Genomic DNA, 15791 nt, shown 5'->3' on the forward strand with positions numbered 1-15791 from the left:
AGCGTGTGACAGTTGTTTTTAACGGGAATGCCCTTAAGGCACGATGCTCTTACAACACACACACGCTAATGGATGCCTTTTCCGGAACTTTCTGCATAGAGAGATGAAAGGATCTTTGCTGTGAAATATCTGTGAAACATTTTTTTCTTCTTTAATCTCAAGTAATCTCCAGGCTCACACTGCACGGTACCAGTCGGGCTAATAGGCTAGAGGTGTCCTGAAATCTACCCTCCAAAAAGTCTTGAGTTATCAAATTCCTTGAGATTAACTTAAAGGACTGTGTTTTCAAACATGTTTTTTGTGGACAAAGAGCTTGTGACAATGACATGAGGACTGTGGGGTATCAGCTGTGTCACCCACCACCCCACCCCCCCACACCACTGCTGCCCCAGTGTTGTCTATTTGGGGTATTTTATGTTACTGGGAGGAGAACCAGTTTTCACTAAATCTCCTTGACTGTTTTCCTGCCATACGGCATCGATACAAAGTAAAGACCCCGTAAACAGCGGACTACTCTGTTAGGGGAGATTAAATTCTGTTTTTCATGGCCTCAGGTTTTGTAAAATACCAGAATTATGTCTGATGGCTGGTCGCCTCCTGGTGAGGAAATCGAACGAGCCTTTCCAAGCCTCCGCAGCGCGATCAGAGCTCCCCGCTACTCTCGTAAAATTGCGCAGACAGTTTTGTTCTCGCTCCCCTGCCTCCAAAAGCCAGAAAACACACCCCTCCGGCCACCACCCCCCCCACTTTTGTTCCCCCGCGGTGGTTTAACCCGCACGTAACCGGTCACATGGGGTCCCTCCCATTCCCACCAGCTAGCCTCGCTGTTTGTGAATGAAAATATGTTCCCAGAACAGGATGTGAGATTCTCTGTTGTTCCTGAGGCATGTGAGTAGGGGAACGGCGTGCCTTTCTGACTCGTTTGTTTGCTCTCAGGGTTTGTTTACCGCCCCCCTTTGAACGCGTCGGTTGCGTTCTCACAGAGAGGACTCTCTGACAGTGAATCGCGGCTCGGAAATTCCGGCCATGAGAATTCCACCGCGGTATCCTGCTGAGAATTAATTACAGTTCGGCGTTAACCGACTGGGAGAGATGTGGGAATATCGGCGTAATCCGATCGCCGGGTTTCCTGAATGGTTGGTTGTGAAGATCAGGTGGTTTATTTTCACAGTGGCGCATCTGACCAAGGAAGCAGCAGGAGATTTACAGACTAGCATCCCTACTGATGGGGAAATACGACAGTTTTTATTTATTTAACAAATGCATTTATCCAAAGAGACCTGCTATTTTTGAGCCAGTCCCTGAAGCAAATGAGGGTTAAGTGACCCTAACACTAATCCTAACATTAACCCTAACACTAAAAGCACTTTACCGACTACACAGGATTTGAACCTTCCAATTCCAGGAACAGTGTCCGAACACAATGCATTGCATACCGCATTGCCAGTATTTAGAGCTTATCTGAATGATCAGAGAGATTACACAGACCAGTTTAGACATACAAAACACAACACGTAGCATATTGTAATGGAACAAGTGAGTTTTATTTTTGGAAAAACAGAAATATTGTGAAAGATCAAATTGTGTAAAGATGGAATTTTGTTAGGAAGCCTTTCATATTGCAGTTCCTGTCATACCATGGATGAATTCTGCGTTAGGAATGTCACTGTCTCCTCAGGAAGAGGGATTTTTGGAAATGGCCGGACTCTGTGCACTGTGTCACATGCAGTAAGACATCTGGAATGTGGAGATTACTGGAGGAGACCACTGCATTATGGGTAATTGTGTGGTCGGGCGAGGGGGGAGTAGCTTAAGGACAGGCCTGAAAACACACTTTGAAAGGCTTTTGTTTTGCGACGCTCAATCCAGGCCGGCCTGAGTCATTAGAAAGATATTTTCCGTAAGATGATTTGAGAACAAACAGCTCCATGATCTGGAGTTTGACCCAGCTCACTCCATCCCAGGACCTTTGTAGCTGTGGCTGAGGTGACCCACACGTGACGCCAGGCCGCCCGCACCCTGGACACCCTCCAGCACACACATGATCCCCAGTTTCATTTTCCCACCGTAACCTACTTACCATTAATAGCAAATCATCTCCACAATGCCGCCCTGTTATCGCCGGTAATTTCAGGCCGTACGAAACGGCGACCGCACGCTAGAAGATGCCGGACAGGCCCCCAAAAATGCCGATTGGAGAGTCCAGGAACTGTCTAAAATTCTCCCCTCTGTATGTCATTTTTATTAATAAATCAGCTGCGTTGGCTTCACAGGGGAAACTCCAGAGTTCACGCTTGGAATATGTGCAGAAATGCTCCTTATCTTCAATCCCATGATGTGTCCCAGACCTTAAAATTGCCAAATCCTTCAGAATCCATTTAGATTACATTTAAATTCCATTACTGTGCATTATAATCCATTATGTCTGAAGCAAAAATTGAAACAAGGAGAACACTGAACTTAGAAGGCGTGTCCTTGTGGTAAATTTACATTATTTCTCCCATTTCTAATATCTAACTAAAATATGAGGATCATTTTAAAAATATAATTGCATTCAAACGTTTACAGACTCTAATGACTTGTAAATAAATTATCTATATTGCACAGTATTATATTAATATATTATATATATATTAATAAAATTAATTGAGATGTATTTACTGATCTTAAGACATGAGATGCACAAATTATGAACAACGCGACTGCATGTGACAAAGAGAAAAATATTACAGGGCGGAACAGTGAAATAGCAGAGTTTTGCATGTGACTTTTGCTTGGAAAGCGAGGAGAGATTTTGGCTTGGGGAGCTGTGCTGACTTGGTCCAAAGCTGGACTGCAGGAAGAGTAGGAGAGTGAGCCTGTCGTTAAATGAAATGGTCTTCACCGTTTTCCCGTGTATTCCCCTGTGCTGATTGGACAGCCCCTTTCTCCAGCGTACCGCGGTAACAGCCCGGGTTTTAGCGTCCCGGTCCCCCTCTGTCCTACATGCTGCGTCTGCAGCCAGGCTGATTACGCACTAGGGAATCTCCCCGAGGCATCTGCCAGGCACTTCATAAAGGGCGGCCCCGCCGTGAGGCGCCACACTAGTCATGGAGGCGCGGTTCTCAAACTGGGCCCAGAGTGAGATCACATGGAATTACCATATCAGCACTGACTGCTCCGTCTCACACACATTTTTGCATCCCTTTTGCTTTCCAATTTGTGGCTCAGTGGGTTAGGAGGCTTTGCCTGTGATCGGAAGGTTGCTGGTTTGAATCCCGCTGTCGACAAAGTGACCATTGGACCTCAGAGCAGGACCCTTAACCTCGAATTGATCCGGAGCCCTTATTTTCTCAAGAATGTATGTCGCTTTTGATAAAGCATCTGTTTAATAAATGTAAATATTCAGCGACCATGTTCCCAGCCGAGGCGGCCCTAGGTCTTCTGAAGGGACGCTGACTTAGCAGGGGCAAGGTTGCCTAGATGTCCACATAGGCTTTGAGCGGCACTGCATGTGATTGGCTGGCATCCCACCCAGGGTGTCCCCTGCCTCATGTTTTGTGATTGGCTGGCATCCCACCCAGGGTGTCCCCTGCCTCGTACCCTGTGCATTCTGGGATATGCTGCCCACTAAATGCAACCTTGTACTGGATAATCAGTTATGGATGATGGACATGTTGCAATATTTAGGCAGACATACATCCTGTCTGTTATATATAAATGAACCTAAAGGTGAAAACAACCTGATTTAATGGGTCTGTGTGATAATACACTTCGGTTAGAGAGGTAGAGAGCATCTCCAGATATCCTGGATTGAATCTTTAACAGATTGTAATATGACGACATTCTTGAGCCCGGCAGGGTCATTGTGACGGAAGGGCATGGAATCAGGTCACGTCTGTGCCCTATTCTCCTCTCCTACACGCGGCTCTACGTTTGCCTCGGGGCTTGGCAAGCCACCACGGGGACCGGCCCACTGTGCTTGCAGACCGCGACACCCCATTTATTCAATTAATGTCCACTGTTAAAGGGACAGGCCGCTTTTCCAGGCCCTAAAGAGCTAAAGAGGACATTAGGAGAATACTTGGAGCACTCTGCCTGTTCCTCGTCGAGTAACGGGGGCGCACAGGGGGCATGGAGACTCTGGCAGATTCGGGGGGGGGGGGGCAGCATATTACAAGGGCTTGTGAACACATAAGAGTATAGGTGAAATTGGACGGCAGGCCCAAGGTGACATTTTGTCAGTGGGCCCAGAATTTCTAGCTACGCCCCTGGGCAAGTCTGTGGCAGAAAAGGCGTCAAGGTTACGCCAGACCTGCAAACTCACTTTGAAGGGAATGGGGGGGGGGGTTGGCCACTTTTGCGTGTGGGGGGACTTCCAGTGTCACAGGGATCACCGAATCAGAGGGAGTCGTACGTGCTTCATGTGGTCAGTTATTGTTTGAGGCCTGAGCCAAACTTTTTGTATCCATTGTGTGGGGAGCTACTTTGAAGGGCCTGACAGACACATGGGACACGTATAGTTTTCAGAGGACACCAGGGCTCTGATGTGGTAAAAACAGCCCCCCCCCCCCCCCCCCCCCCCGATGGTGACGGAGATAACATCAGTCAGAGCTGCTAGACTGACTCGGATCCATCGAGTCATAAATAAATAAATGGCAGTATATCCTTTCAGAAGCTCTTCCTTCCAAAATCCTGCAAGGCCTTTGCTAGTTTCTGTTTGAATTCTGTTTTTTTTTTTGCTGATGTTCCACCAAATGCCACACCCTGATGTTCTCCACCACAGACGTCTTTGTGCACTGCACTGCAGCAGTCCTCGGGGACCTGCACATGGTCCACATCCTATCTCCCTCCCAGCTCCCAAAATACCTGCACCAGGTATTCAGTGTTCCTGATTGGCTGGGAGCTGGGAAGGATTTCCCAAGGTCCAGATTGAGAAACACTGGAAGAAACAAACAGGGTTTTCCTAGGCGAGTGAGACCATTTTCCCTCTGAATCTTCCTTGTTTTAAATAATGCCAGTCGCTCAGTCGCTAACTGAATCAATGATAAATGAGGCCCCAGCGTCAGCTGCAGTGAGATGCATCCTGTGTCTCTCAGCCTGCAGTGCACTTCCTGGGACTGGCTGGCAAGGGAAAAACGCCGATTCCTGTAATCAGAACCAGGAACTCTAGTAAGTGGTTGGAGTGTGACGCCATTTGCTAATGAGGCAACTTGAAACTCTCGCTTGTCAGAGTGACGGGTGTCAGCTTCTGAATGATCTGTCTGTCTGCAGTTTCCAGGTGAATGGATCAGCAGTTAACAGTCAGTAACAGCTCTGTACAGTGAAAAATGTCCAGGGAGCCAGTGGGTTTATTGCCATGCAGTCAGGATGTATTTGTGTGTGTGTGTGTGTGTGTGAGCCAGCCAGTCTCTGCCGGAGCTGTTTGCTTTCCTGCTCTGCCCTTTCATTTCAAATCTCTGCAGAACCTCAGCATTTCCAGCAACCAATCAGAACGATCCGTCCCATGGGCGACCCAGCCTCCCCCCCGCCCACCCACCAGAGTCAACCCCATTCTGGTATATATGCCCCCCCTCCAAGTGTTACCAGCTATATTAAACATGATTTTCCAAGCCAGGGACAGGATACACACAGACGAGGCACTTTGTTACACTCATCTAAATATGAAAGGACCAAAATGAAACCTGATGCAGAATCGGAGTGCAGATGAGTTCATTTTATAGCAGCTTTGTCTCAGCTTCCGACGAACGATGGAGACGCCGGAGAGAATGGAGGGTTGGGGTGTATCGAGCAGGGGAAGCACTACGTATTTGATGGAGGGATCTGATAGAAACTCCTCCAAGGCCTCAAATGGCCCCCACTCTCCTCCTGCAAACCCCGCCTCCCCCAGCCTGTTCATTCCAGACACAGTGTTTGGGCCGGGTCAGGTCGAGTCCCATCCTCACTGGACCCATTTGCTCGTTCTTTTTGGAGGTCATGCTTTCATTCTATTCATATTTCTCACCGGTTGCCATAGAAACGCTTCTCGGCTGACACCGGTTGCTACCACGATCATGTCTTCTGCAGGTATTCCACTAAGAAGGTGCGAGATGTTACTGCTGAGTTCCTGCTGTCACTTGGTTCCTTAGGCTGGGCTTTCTGCTCTTCTCCAGTCGGCCAGGACTTGTTGAGATGGTGGTGCAGCTCAGCCCAGGCTAAAATAGCCACCTACCCAGCCTCATTCTTGTGGGAAACGAGTGTGATATTTTAGGAAAATATGTTAATGGTCTGACACCCCCTCCCCCCCCCCCCCCCACCATCCTCAGTGAAGCATCTGCAGAGCCTTATGGAACGCCTGGCGGGGGCTGCCCGATTGCGGGTGTGGGTTAGCTGGGCCAGTTTGGCAGACCTCGTTCTGAACACCAGGAATGGTAGAAATGATTTACAGGAATCCTAAACAAGCAATGCATAACCTCGAAATAACAAGGTGCAGCTGGAATACGGCCGACACGTACTGGCACTTCACACGGCTTTAGGCGGGACAGAGATGGAGCCACGACTCGATGCAGGGCAGTCACTGGTGTCCGACTGACGCTCGGCATCGTCTAATGCAGGGTTTCCCAACCCGGTCCTCAGGAACCCACAGACAGTCCATGTTTTTGCTCTCTCCCAGCTCCCTGCCAGACATTCCACATTGTTGGGAGCTAGGAGACATGGACTGTCTGAGGGTCCCCGAGGAGCGGATTGGAAAACACAGGGTCTGACGTCAGAAACCCGCCACGTGGGTCCTCACGGGCTCGTAGAGAGAAGACGCCCCAGTCCCCTCTCCCGTTTCCAGTCCTGGTTCCCCCCCCCCACGCGGCGACTTTGAGGCTCGGCTTACGCTAACGGCTCCACTGCAGAAAACAAGGAGCAGATGTGCGTCCCAGACCACTCTCCAGCTAACATCTGGCATGTGAGCCTCTACAAGACAGCAGAGTGAGATTTAAATATTAAATCAGTCTGATAACCACACATCTTCACATCTAACGAGCTCACCTACCCCATGATGAGACAGGTTATGTGATGAGATATTATGACGTTAGTTCCGCTAAGATATTTCCCATGACATCACACCTATCGCTCAGGGTGGAAGGAACGATGCCGTTTAGCAGTTGGGTGACATTTTCACACTTTTCACACTCCGTAACACCTCATAGCACCACATACACGTGTGAACTTAAAACCTTAGTGTCATTTAACTCACAACAGTGCACCACTGGAAGCTGCTAATGTAGATTTTTTTAAAGGCAATTGAAGAAACATATTACTGATATTTCGTGATGAATGAGCAGGAGAGTGTCATTTTTTTTGAGCCCAAGGAAAGATGACCTCAGAGTCCATAGAAAGTACTGGACACAGGGAATGGGCAAAGAGAGCAGAGGCTTAATCCTGTCTGGCCACTGGGAAATATGCTGCATGCATCATAGTCTCCTTACACAGAACATGGCCGCCACAAACTAATAAAGTAAGACTATGCTAATGTTATTGATATGAGCAGGCAAAATAGACATTTGCTTTCCCAGTGTAACGTGGCTCTCTGTATAAAATGGAGACTGTGGGCTGCGTGGCCGAAATATTTCAGTTATACTGTCTGGACATTAGCATGAGAGTTCAGCTGATCTCTCTCATCTCTCTGCCATGACAGATCCAGCAACATAAACAGGAAAATGCCTGGATCAGCCCTTGTAGTGAAGTTCATTCTCTGAGCAGATCTGTCCGGAGCAACGGCTTGGCGCGGAGAGAAAGATATTTGTCCTCTGTTGCAGTATCAGTTTCACTTCCTGCAGATGAATTTAGATTGATGGTATTACAGTAAGATAAATAACACCACAATCACCAGGTAGTATGATGAATAAATGAGGCCCATTATTCAAAATAGGTCTGATGCACCATTCTGGTCTAAGAGATAAACTCTACATCGCAGGCAGATAGATTTCATTTTCCCGTGCAGAGATTTAATCTGTTCTTCAAAGGAAGGAATGGACCATATCAGTCACAGGGAGAGAGTGATTTCAGGGCAGCTGTCTATCTAGGCCCTGAAACATTCAGAATCTTCCTCATATCTTAACCGAGTTTCATATTTTTTAAAAGGCTGTTCATAAAATTTGACGAGTGAGAAAATCTGTGATTTCAAGGTGGTGTCAATAAATCAGCTCCGTGCAGAACTTAACATTTAGTGTCCAACTTCTGGCAGCTCTACAGACAGCATTCTGTTGTCTTTGGGGTCCTCAGGCTTTCTGATGGCATGCAGAAGCGGTCTGTGAGACCTAGATAAGTGTCACCCTGCCTTCGGCTAGCCACAGACCTCCCTCTGTCAGAATCTATGCTGTCCAAACTACAGGCCAGAGAAATGGCTCAAATCTGGAGCAAGAACTAGAGTTTCATTGCCAGAGCCAAGCAGTGCCAGTCAACCCCTTAGGCGTAATAGCTGGGTGCCAAGGGTGCCTTCTTCTGAGCGGGTACCAACTTAGCGAGGCAATTTCACTTTGTGTCAGACAGGGGGCACTGGCGGTGAAGATTCCCTCGGTCACCACATGAGTTTTGACTGGTACTGGAGCCCTGAGGTTAGTCAAGAATGGGCGGGAAACTGGCGAGAGATATGTGTGGCACCGTCCTGTGCTTGAAGCCTGCTTGTTTGTAAAGGCCGAACTGGGAAAATAGTGTCTATCCACAAGCTTCACACACACACACACGACTGCAGTTTTCCCAGAGTCACGGTCGTTTGTCAGCCGTTTTCAGACGATCCGCTCTGTTTGGACGTTCCCAGACTGGGGCCTGTTCTCCAACCGGCCAATCCAAACAGGAGGTGCCGTTCCCACAGTTGCCTGAGTGCATCTCATTAGCCTCCGGCCAACACTGCCCCCACCAGCACCCGGACGGGATTGCACTCCAAGCTGCTCCGTAAATTACTCTCCTCGGAGTGTCGGCAGCCGGCGGCGGTGGCCCTGGAGTGTGTTTAATGTGGGAATGGTGTTTGTTTGTCTGGGTATTTGGAATCGTGCATAAATCACAGGGATGTGGAGCCGTCTCGATTTCAGCACGACGCTTATGGAAACAGCTGGTGGCTGTTTGATCTCCAACCTCAATGACAATTAGCACCTAATATCATATATACACTGTTATATACATACAGTGCATGTTCATGGGGTCGGGACGTATGGGCTAACTGTATGGTCTTACCATGTCATTTTCTTTAAATAACCATCCATTGAATTTCCAGCATTAAGGAATCTACCCTTGGTCTTTGGCCCCTGTTGCGGGGGGTGCGTTGACAGACGATATATCCAGGGATACACCAGCAATGACGTGCAATAAATTGCATGAGGAATGGCTTTCCTGGGATTTCCCTTTCCTGGACCTGCAAAGGATCCCCCCTACCAAAAAAAAAAACAGTTGCTTGGCAAAAGATGAGAAGAAACTGCAGTTGACTGTAAGGACACGGAAGCTGAACTTCTATCAGACGGCTGTAGACAATCCCTGCATAATAAATGCCTGTGGATCGATCTGAGGAAGACGGCTTTGCCAGTGCCGAGAACATACACTGTTATTTAAAGATCTCCAGATCATCATCAAGCCTTAAGAGCTTCCATCAGACTCGCAAATTTATCCAGGGGCCCTTGTAGGTAATTACTGCACCTCTGTGAGCCTCGCGTCTGTCTTCAGCTTGACGTTGCTGAAACGTTCATTACAGACTGCTGCTGCGAGGGGTCGAGGCGGGGCGCCTACCCAGATTGCATCAATTATGTGCCTGGTGGTGTTTATGTACCTCGTTTTTTGCGTGGGGTCCCTTTGCCTCTTGTGAAAACTGGTGCATGCAGCCAAACAGTACTTGGGTTGCAAGTTGCCCCCCCCCCCCCCCCCAACCTTGATGATAAATCGCTAGTGAGACAGCAAATCCCTGGTTGCATATTTTCTGCAAATTCATAAGTCCCCTAGGAATGAACCCCTGTGATTCTAAAATACTCTAATCACTGTACTTTTAAATCTTTCTGGAGACAGTTGCACTTTGGCGCTAAAAATGTCTGATTATTCCGTCCTGCTATCTGCGTTTGTAAGGGAAATCCGTGTGCCTTTTTCTCAATCTCCCCTGATTATCTGTGTGCCGAGCTTTTATTGCAAAGTTCTTCTCTGTTCCCCATCTGAGTGACATTTGAGTGGCTTTCAAGGATTATTTTCAAACGTTCAAACTGAGGCTCGTGAATCTACAAACCGTTTGCCTAGGGAGGCCTGCCAATGAAAGGAACAAAAAAATATTACCTAAAAAAGCACACACAGCCATCATGTGGAGATGTTTAACTTGGATGGGGCGAGGTTCCGCTTAGCGATGTTTTAAGCGGTACCAGACGAGGGCTTTCAGGTCTGTTCTGGAATAGTGAGGCACCGCATTTTCTAACGTGATCTCGGTGACTGTGCTTTACCACAGCATTACCGCAATTTCAGGGCATTCAAAGCGGCGCATTTTTAACAATTACTTTTGCAGGCAGTAATGATGGTGACCTATAACCAGGACATCTTCCCCCACACCCTGATGAGTATGTCCCAGCCTGCGCCCACCCCCCCCCCGCCGTGTCATTCGCCTGTGTGTACCTATATGATCAGCCAATGTACACATGTCACGCAACATAAAAAGCCAGCCTTTCCAAGTAGCCTTACACTGAATTATATTGCATGCAATAAAACAGCAGATCACTGTCTCTTTGTGGTATTTAGAACCGATTCCAACCAGCACAGATGTCCGCAAATACCGTTAAATTTATGTGAGACTTAGTAGTTATAAAGTTCAGGACAAAAGAAGCTGTGGGACGTTTTTAATCGATTGCGCATCTTTCAGGCAATGTTTTCACTTCTTGATCTTGCTCTGATAGGACTTTGTTTTGATAAACAGGCATGTTGTACATTAACTCATATTTCCAGAACACCCACACAAGTATAATCTTTTTAATCACTTGGACGATTATAAAAAATAAATAAATAAAAACATGAGCCACAAATGAATAGGCCTATACGAATTACATTTGAAGGTCCCTGTTTTAAAAGCTGTTGTTTGCGGTCGTACCCCTGGTGCCGAGACCCCCCTCCAGCGCGTGGCTCCGTCCGTACAGCCGCATGTCAGGGGGCTGGTCCTCCGCCGGACAGTCTCTGCGCCGCCTTTTAAACTTGCAGTTCCGCAGGATCGCCGAGGATTTCCTTACCCGTCCCCCCTTCCTGCTCCTTCCCCCCGCATACGGCTCGGTCTCCCTTCGCGGTCTGGTTTTTTTTTTTCGTGTCAGCGCGAAACCCTTTAAACGGCGAATATAAAATAAAGCGACACGGCGCGGACCTGAGGCTGGCAGGACGGTCACACGGGTGTCCCCCGGTGTCCCCCGCTGTGCTCCGATGGTATGTCCTCTCCTTTCGCTTTTCGCCGGTGTCACCCGTGCAAGGCAGCGGTGGCAGTAATGGTGGTGGTGGATGATGGGTGATGTGGGGGGGGTCGGTGCATGACGACTGATCGGCCGGGATGAATAGCGCAGTGCTTCGCCCTGGGAAGCGGGCCAGCGTCCCTCTGAAAAGCGCGTTTTAGCGGGGAGACAGGATGTCTTGGCACCGGGATTGCTCAGCCTCCTCGCCTGCAGCAGGGCTGCGTCTGACCGCCGGACACTATGGGACGGATCCTGCCGTCCTTCTAGGCCACGGGGGCGATCGCGTCTGTCTTTTTCTGCGGGGATCGGATTAATATTACAGCGCGACCGGCGGGGACATTTATAAGGTAACATCCGACGCTTGCTTTGCTCGGCGGCTTTGTGCGTTGGACCGGGTCGGCATCGCAGTCCTTTTAGCGGAGTCGGTGCCTCTGTTTTGTCCCGAAACAAATCGCCGCGGATGCGATCATTTGCAAGAACATCTCCAGTAAAAAAAAATCCGTCCGAACTTGCCGAATGATGGGAGTAAAAGCGTGCATTGAGAAGCACCTTTTCCAAGCGGGCAGGCGATTTCGACCAGAGATGTTATTCACCTGCGATCGGCGTGACTGCAGCTGGACACGCTGCTTAAATGCGGCGCTGCTGTTATCAATGTTTATATGCTTATGAATGCTGATGTTCCTACAGCTTACACGATCTTATACTGCTTTCCAGCTGGTATATCCCCATAATGGAAATACACTGGGGAGAAATATTAACTTGCCACCAACATACAACGGGCTTTTACTAATTTACAGATGAATTAGCAACGTGTCTGTGAACAAGACACAGAAGTTAAATAAAGGTTGCTATCTAAAAGCAAACGATTCGTTGAATTTGAGTGGGCATATTTAATTTGTTTACCACAAGTACACAGTGTTTAACCCTCTTATTCCCCGGTAGATGTGCCGTATAAAACTTTTGTGGCTAATATGGCTGTTTGTTTGTTTATACAATACGCTAATAAAAGGCTTTGTATTAAAAAAAGAGGGGAAAAAACATAGGCTGATCTATTTTGTGCGTCAAATTCGCACATATACGTGTTTAAACGAACCCAAGTGTTTATTCTTGCTGCTGAATAGAAAAATTGACTTGTGGTCAAGTTCTGTAGGCTTGTGCAGGTTAGCAGGTTAGGACAGTGCTCTGTCATGCTTCTCTGGTTCGTAATGAGACATGTATAACTGGAACATACTCTGGTTATAGCCTATGATTAGAATTTTCAAATTTGTTATTATTTACTTTCCACATAACTGATTCATTTTACATTCAGTTTTATTTTCACGTTTGATGAAAAGGCTTTTGCATGCACATTTCTGTCTGGATGTGGCACGTAAGCCATGAACAGCCAAAGCAAACATTGGTGTAGGGCTGTCGATTTGTGTCCAAACAGCACCTGCGTGCCTCTTCCCACCCCCCCACCACACCCCACACAAACACACGCACATACACACCACGCCCCAACCTGCAGTGACAAGCCAGCTTGGAGTTTTAGAGCCCTGCAGCCTCTAACGTCCAACTTTTAATGTGTGGAAATTTCTGATCAACGTTTACAGACTGATGGGACATCGACTGGCTGACAGGACGGGTTCATGGCAGGACGTGTTACTGGGTTTCTTGTTTGTTTTGGTCATGATGTGTTCTGATATTTACAAGCAAAGTTGCCTGTGTGATTTCTCCCCCTGCCGCCCCCCCCCCCCATTCCTTCCTCCGGATGTTAAGGAAGCATAAAGCTGTTCAGCTTTCTCTGTCACCTCTATTGTGAGCCCCCCCCAGTCCATTGGGACCACGCTTCCGGCCGGATCGCGGCCCACACTCACATGTGTCGGAGCTGTAGCATAAATCAAACCTCGGTGACCAGAGGTTTGAAAGACAAGCATTTATGCTGAAAGATCCACAGGGTAGAATCCTGGATTTCAGGCCTGAAACGAGAAACAAAAGGTCTGCTTGTTAAGCTGATGCAGACGACGAAGGAGGGGATGGTCGATGTCCTGCAGGGTGATCCGAGCCCCTCCTGGATCCTTAAGGCAAACAAACTGGCATCCGTGGGGGTCAGGGAAGTCATATGCCCCCCCCCCCCCAATGCAGATTAACAGATTAGCATTTGGTCTGACGCCTCACAAAGGTAAACATCTGCTAAACCTTGATGTTGGTGAAGAGTGAGCAGTGAGTGGGACACTGGAGAAGCTCAGAGAGAAGCATCTTCTCAGCCCTGTGATTCTTCTTGAAGTTCTTGAGCTCTGTTGTTGGGCGATATGGCATTGGGGAGGGGAGGGGTGGGGTGGTGGGGAGGGGAGGGGTGGGGTGGTGGGGGGGGGCAGTGCCACCAGATCTCTGGCTTAGTGGCAGAGAAGTGCAAACTCAACAATGTATTTGGTGAGGACCCTCTCTGCGGACGTGGTGAGTCAGCAGATGAAGAGTGCAGCCCTCTCTCTCTCTCTCTCTCTCTCTCTGTCTCTTTTCCTTAATCCACAATCGATAACTCAGGAGGTGGAGAAACAAACAGGGGAAATGCTGAAAGCCACATTCCGAGCGCAGATGTTTCAGAGACTCTCCACCACCTGGCTGCATGTTTACAATCTGGAGTGGCGATTTGTTGGGTTTGGGGCTCGGGGGGTTAATGCCGTCAAGCCCGTTATCAATCATGACCAGTTATTAGAGAGTCTGCCAGTTGTCACCCTGCACTGAGGACAGGGAGAGTTAACTGTCAGCTCCGCTTTCCCCCAGCTGTCCAACTGCGATGGGTGTGGTTTTGCTTTTGTGCCATGAAGATGTTATGAAGCTCAGTCAGTAGTGTTGCTCCCTTGCAGCTACGTGGTAGCACTTTGGCCCAGAATCCTTCTTTCGCTGCTGATCGTGCTTCAGAAGTTCCTAATCGCTTGATGGACTGGTAGTAAAACAGCCCCTCCTCCTACAAGAGCCCAATGCGACTGAGGAGAGACGGAGATGAGCTGGATGGAGGGTGATGGCTGATGGCTCGATGTTTATAGAGATCCTCCTGGCCTCATGCGCTTCCTCTGGGAAGGATGCCAGCATTTCCAGACATCCAAGAGCCCCTCACGTGCACAGGAAATTGCTTCCGCCAAGACCATTGTTTGTGGCGTGATGGAATCTCGTCCGGGACGATGGATGGCCCGAGGCATGTACAGGAAGTGCATTCTACAGGCAGTCGAGTCTGGAGGTTAAGTGCGGAGGAGCTGCCAGCCCCAGAGAGTCAGGCGCAGGACACTGACCTGGAAGGTGTAGCGTGTCTGTGAGTTAGCAAACATGCGGCTGTGACCCCAACCGAAATTCACCACTGAGTCCCATCAGCACCAGCTGCTTCAGACAGGATCTGCTCCTTCAGGACTCACAGACGGTTTTGTCAGGCACAGAACCCATCATGAACATGCTTCCTGATCCGAGCTGATGGAACGGGAGACCTGGAATCGCCTAGGTTACGGCACGGAGGCAGCTTGTTGCATTGGGGGGGGGGGGGGGGCGGGGGGGGGTTGGAGATGAGGTGCCCTTGTCTGTGATGTCACTGTTTCTGAGGGCTGATGCAAATTTGCAGTGTTCAGAACAGGAAAAAAATCAGATGCTCCCCCCCCACTCACACACTCAGCTGGAGGGGGGGGGGGGAGGTTCCCATTCCCAGTGTCATGTCATGCTGAAGCTAAATCTGGTCTCTCCTCCCTTTCAGATGACGGAGGGGCGGCGATGTCAGGTGCACCTCCTAGATGACAGGAAGCTCGAACTTCTCGTGCAGGTAGGTGAGCCGTGTGGGTGCGGGTGGGGGGGCACTCCAGGGTGTTTATAAAGAGCCAGATGTGAGAGATCTCGCTACTGAGCTTCTGAGCCAGAGTCTGCCTGAGAGTCAGCAGTGTGGTGTGAAAGTGATCTGGCATTTTGTCTTTAATGGGTGGCAGCCTAAGGAAAATAAAATCTGGTTTGAGCCCATGTGATGTTTCACACACCCCCGACCCTGGTACCCATGGATGGATGGATGGATGGATACGTACGTATCCATGAATCGAACTGTCTGTGGTACTCATAAGGCCTTTCAGAAAGAGAGAAAATACTCTTTTTACTAATGAGTTATTTCAGAGTTACTTGTTTCATAGATTAATCTCAAAATGTGCTACCTTCTCTGTATCTATAGACCTGACAGTAAAGGGTTATAGTTTTTGTGTGCTTCCTGGGATTTGATCCCATGACTTTTTAAAGTTGTTTGTGCAGTGTTCTAATTGTTGTGCTACATGAGCCTAGATATTTGCTTATTTAGTCACATGATCCCACATCACTGATCATGTGACCCCCAACCACATCACTTCAGGCAGTCGGAAACAAAATGCAGCCTTTGTTTACACATGA

The 15791-nt window shown here is 48.6% G+C and overlaps 1 protein-coding gene across 12 annotated transcripts in view; it reads left to right on the top strand.

Annotated features, from left to right (window-relative positions):
- Nucleotides 1-15791, top strand: part of frmd4a (FERM domain containing 4A) — a 136806-nt gene that overhangs the window by 76313 nt on the left and 44702 nt on the right. For 10 of the 12 annotated variants that reach the window (XM_072702721.1, XM_072702751.1, XM_072702809.1 and 7 more), the window contains exon 2: nucleotides 15121-15186. In XM_072702721.1, coding sequence (XP_072558822.1) covers nucleotides 15121-15186 — 66 coding nt within the window. Of the gene's footprint in view, nucleotides 1-11013; nucleotides 11380-11421; nucleotides 11750-15120; nucleotides 15187-15791 lie in introns of those variants that run through there. The other 2 variants (XM_072702778.1, XM_072702795.1) reach the window with 2 other exon arrangements.

This window comes from Paramormyrops kingsleyae, chromosome 1, assembly GCF_048594095.1.
Source record: "Paramormyrops kingsleyae isolate MSU_618 chromosome 1, PKINGS_0.4, whole genome shotgun sequence".
NCBI lineage: Eukaryota > Metazoa > Chordata > Actinopteri > Osteoglossiformes > Mormyridae > Paramormyrops > Paramormyrops kingsleyae.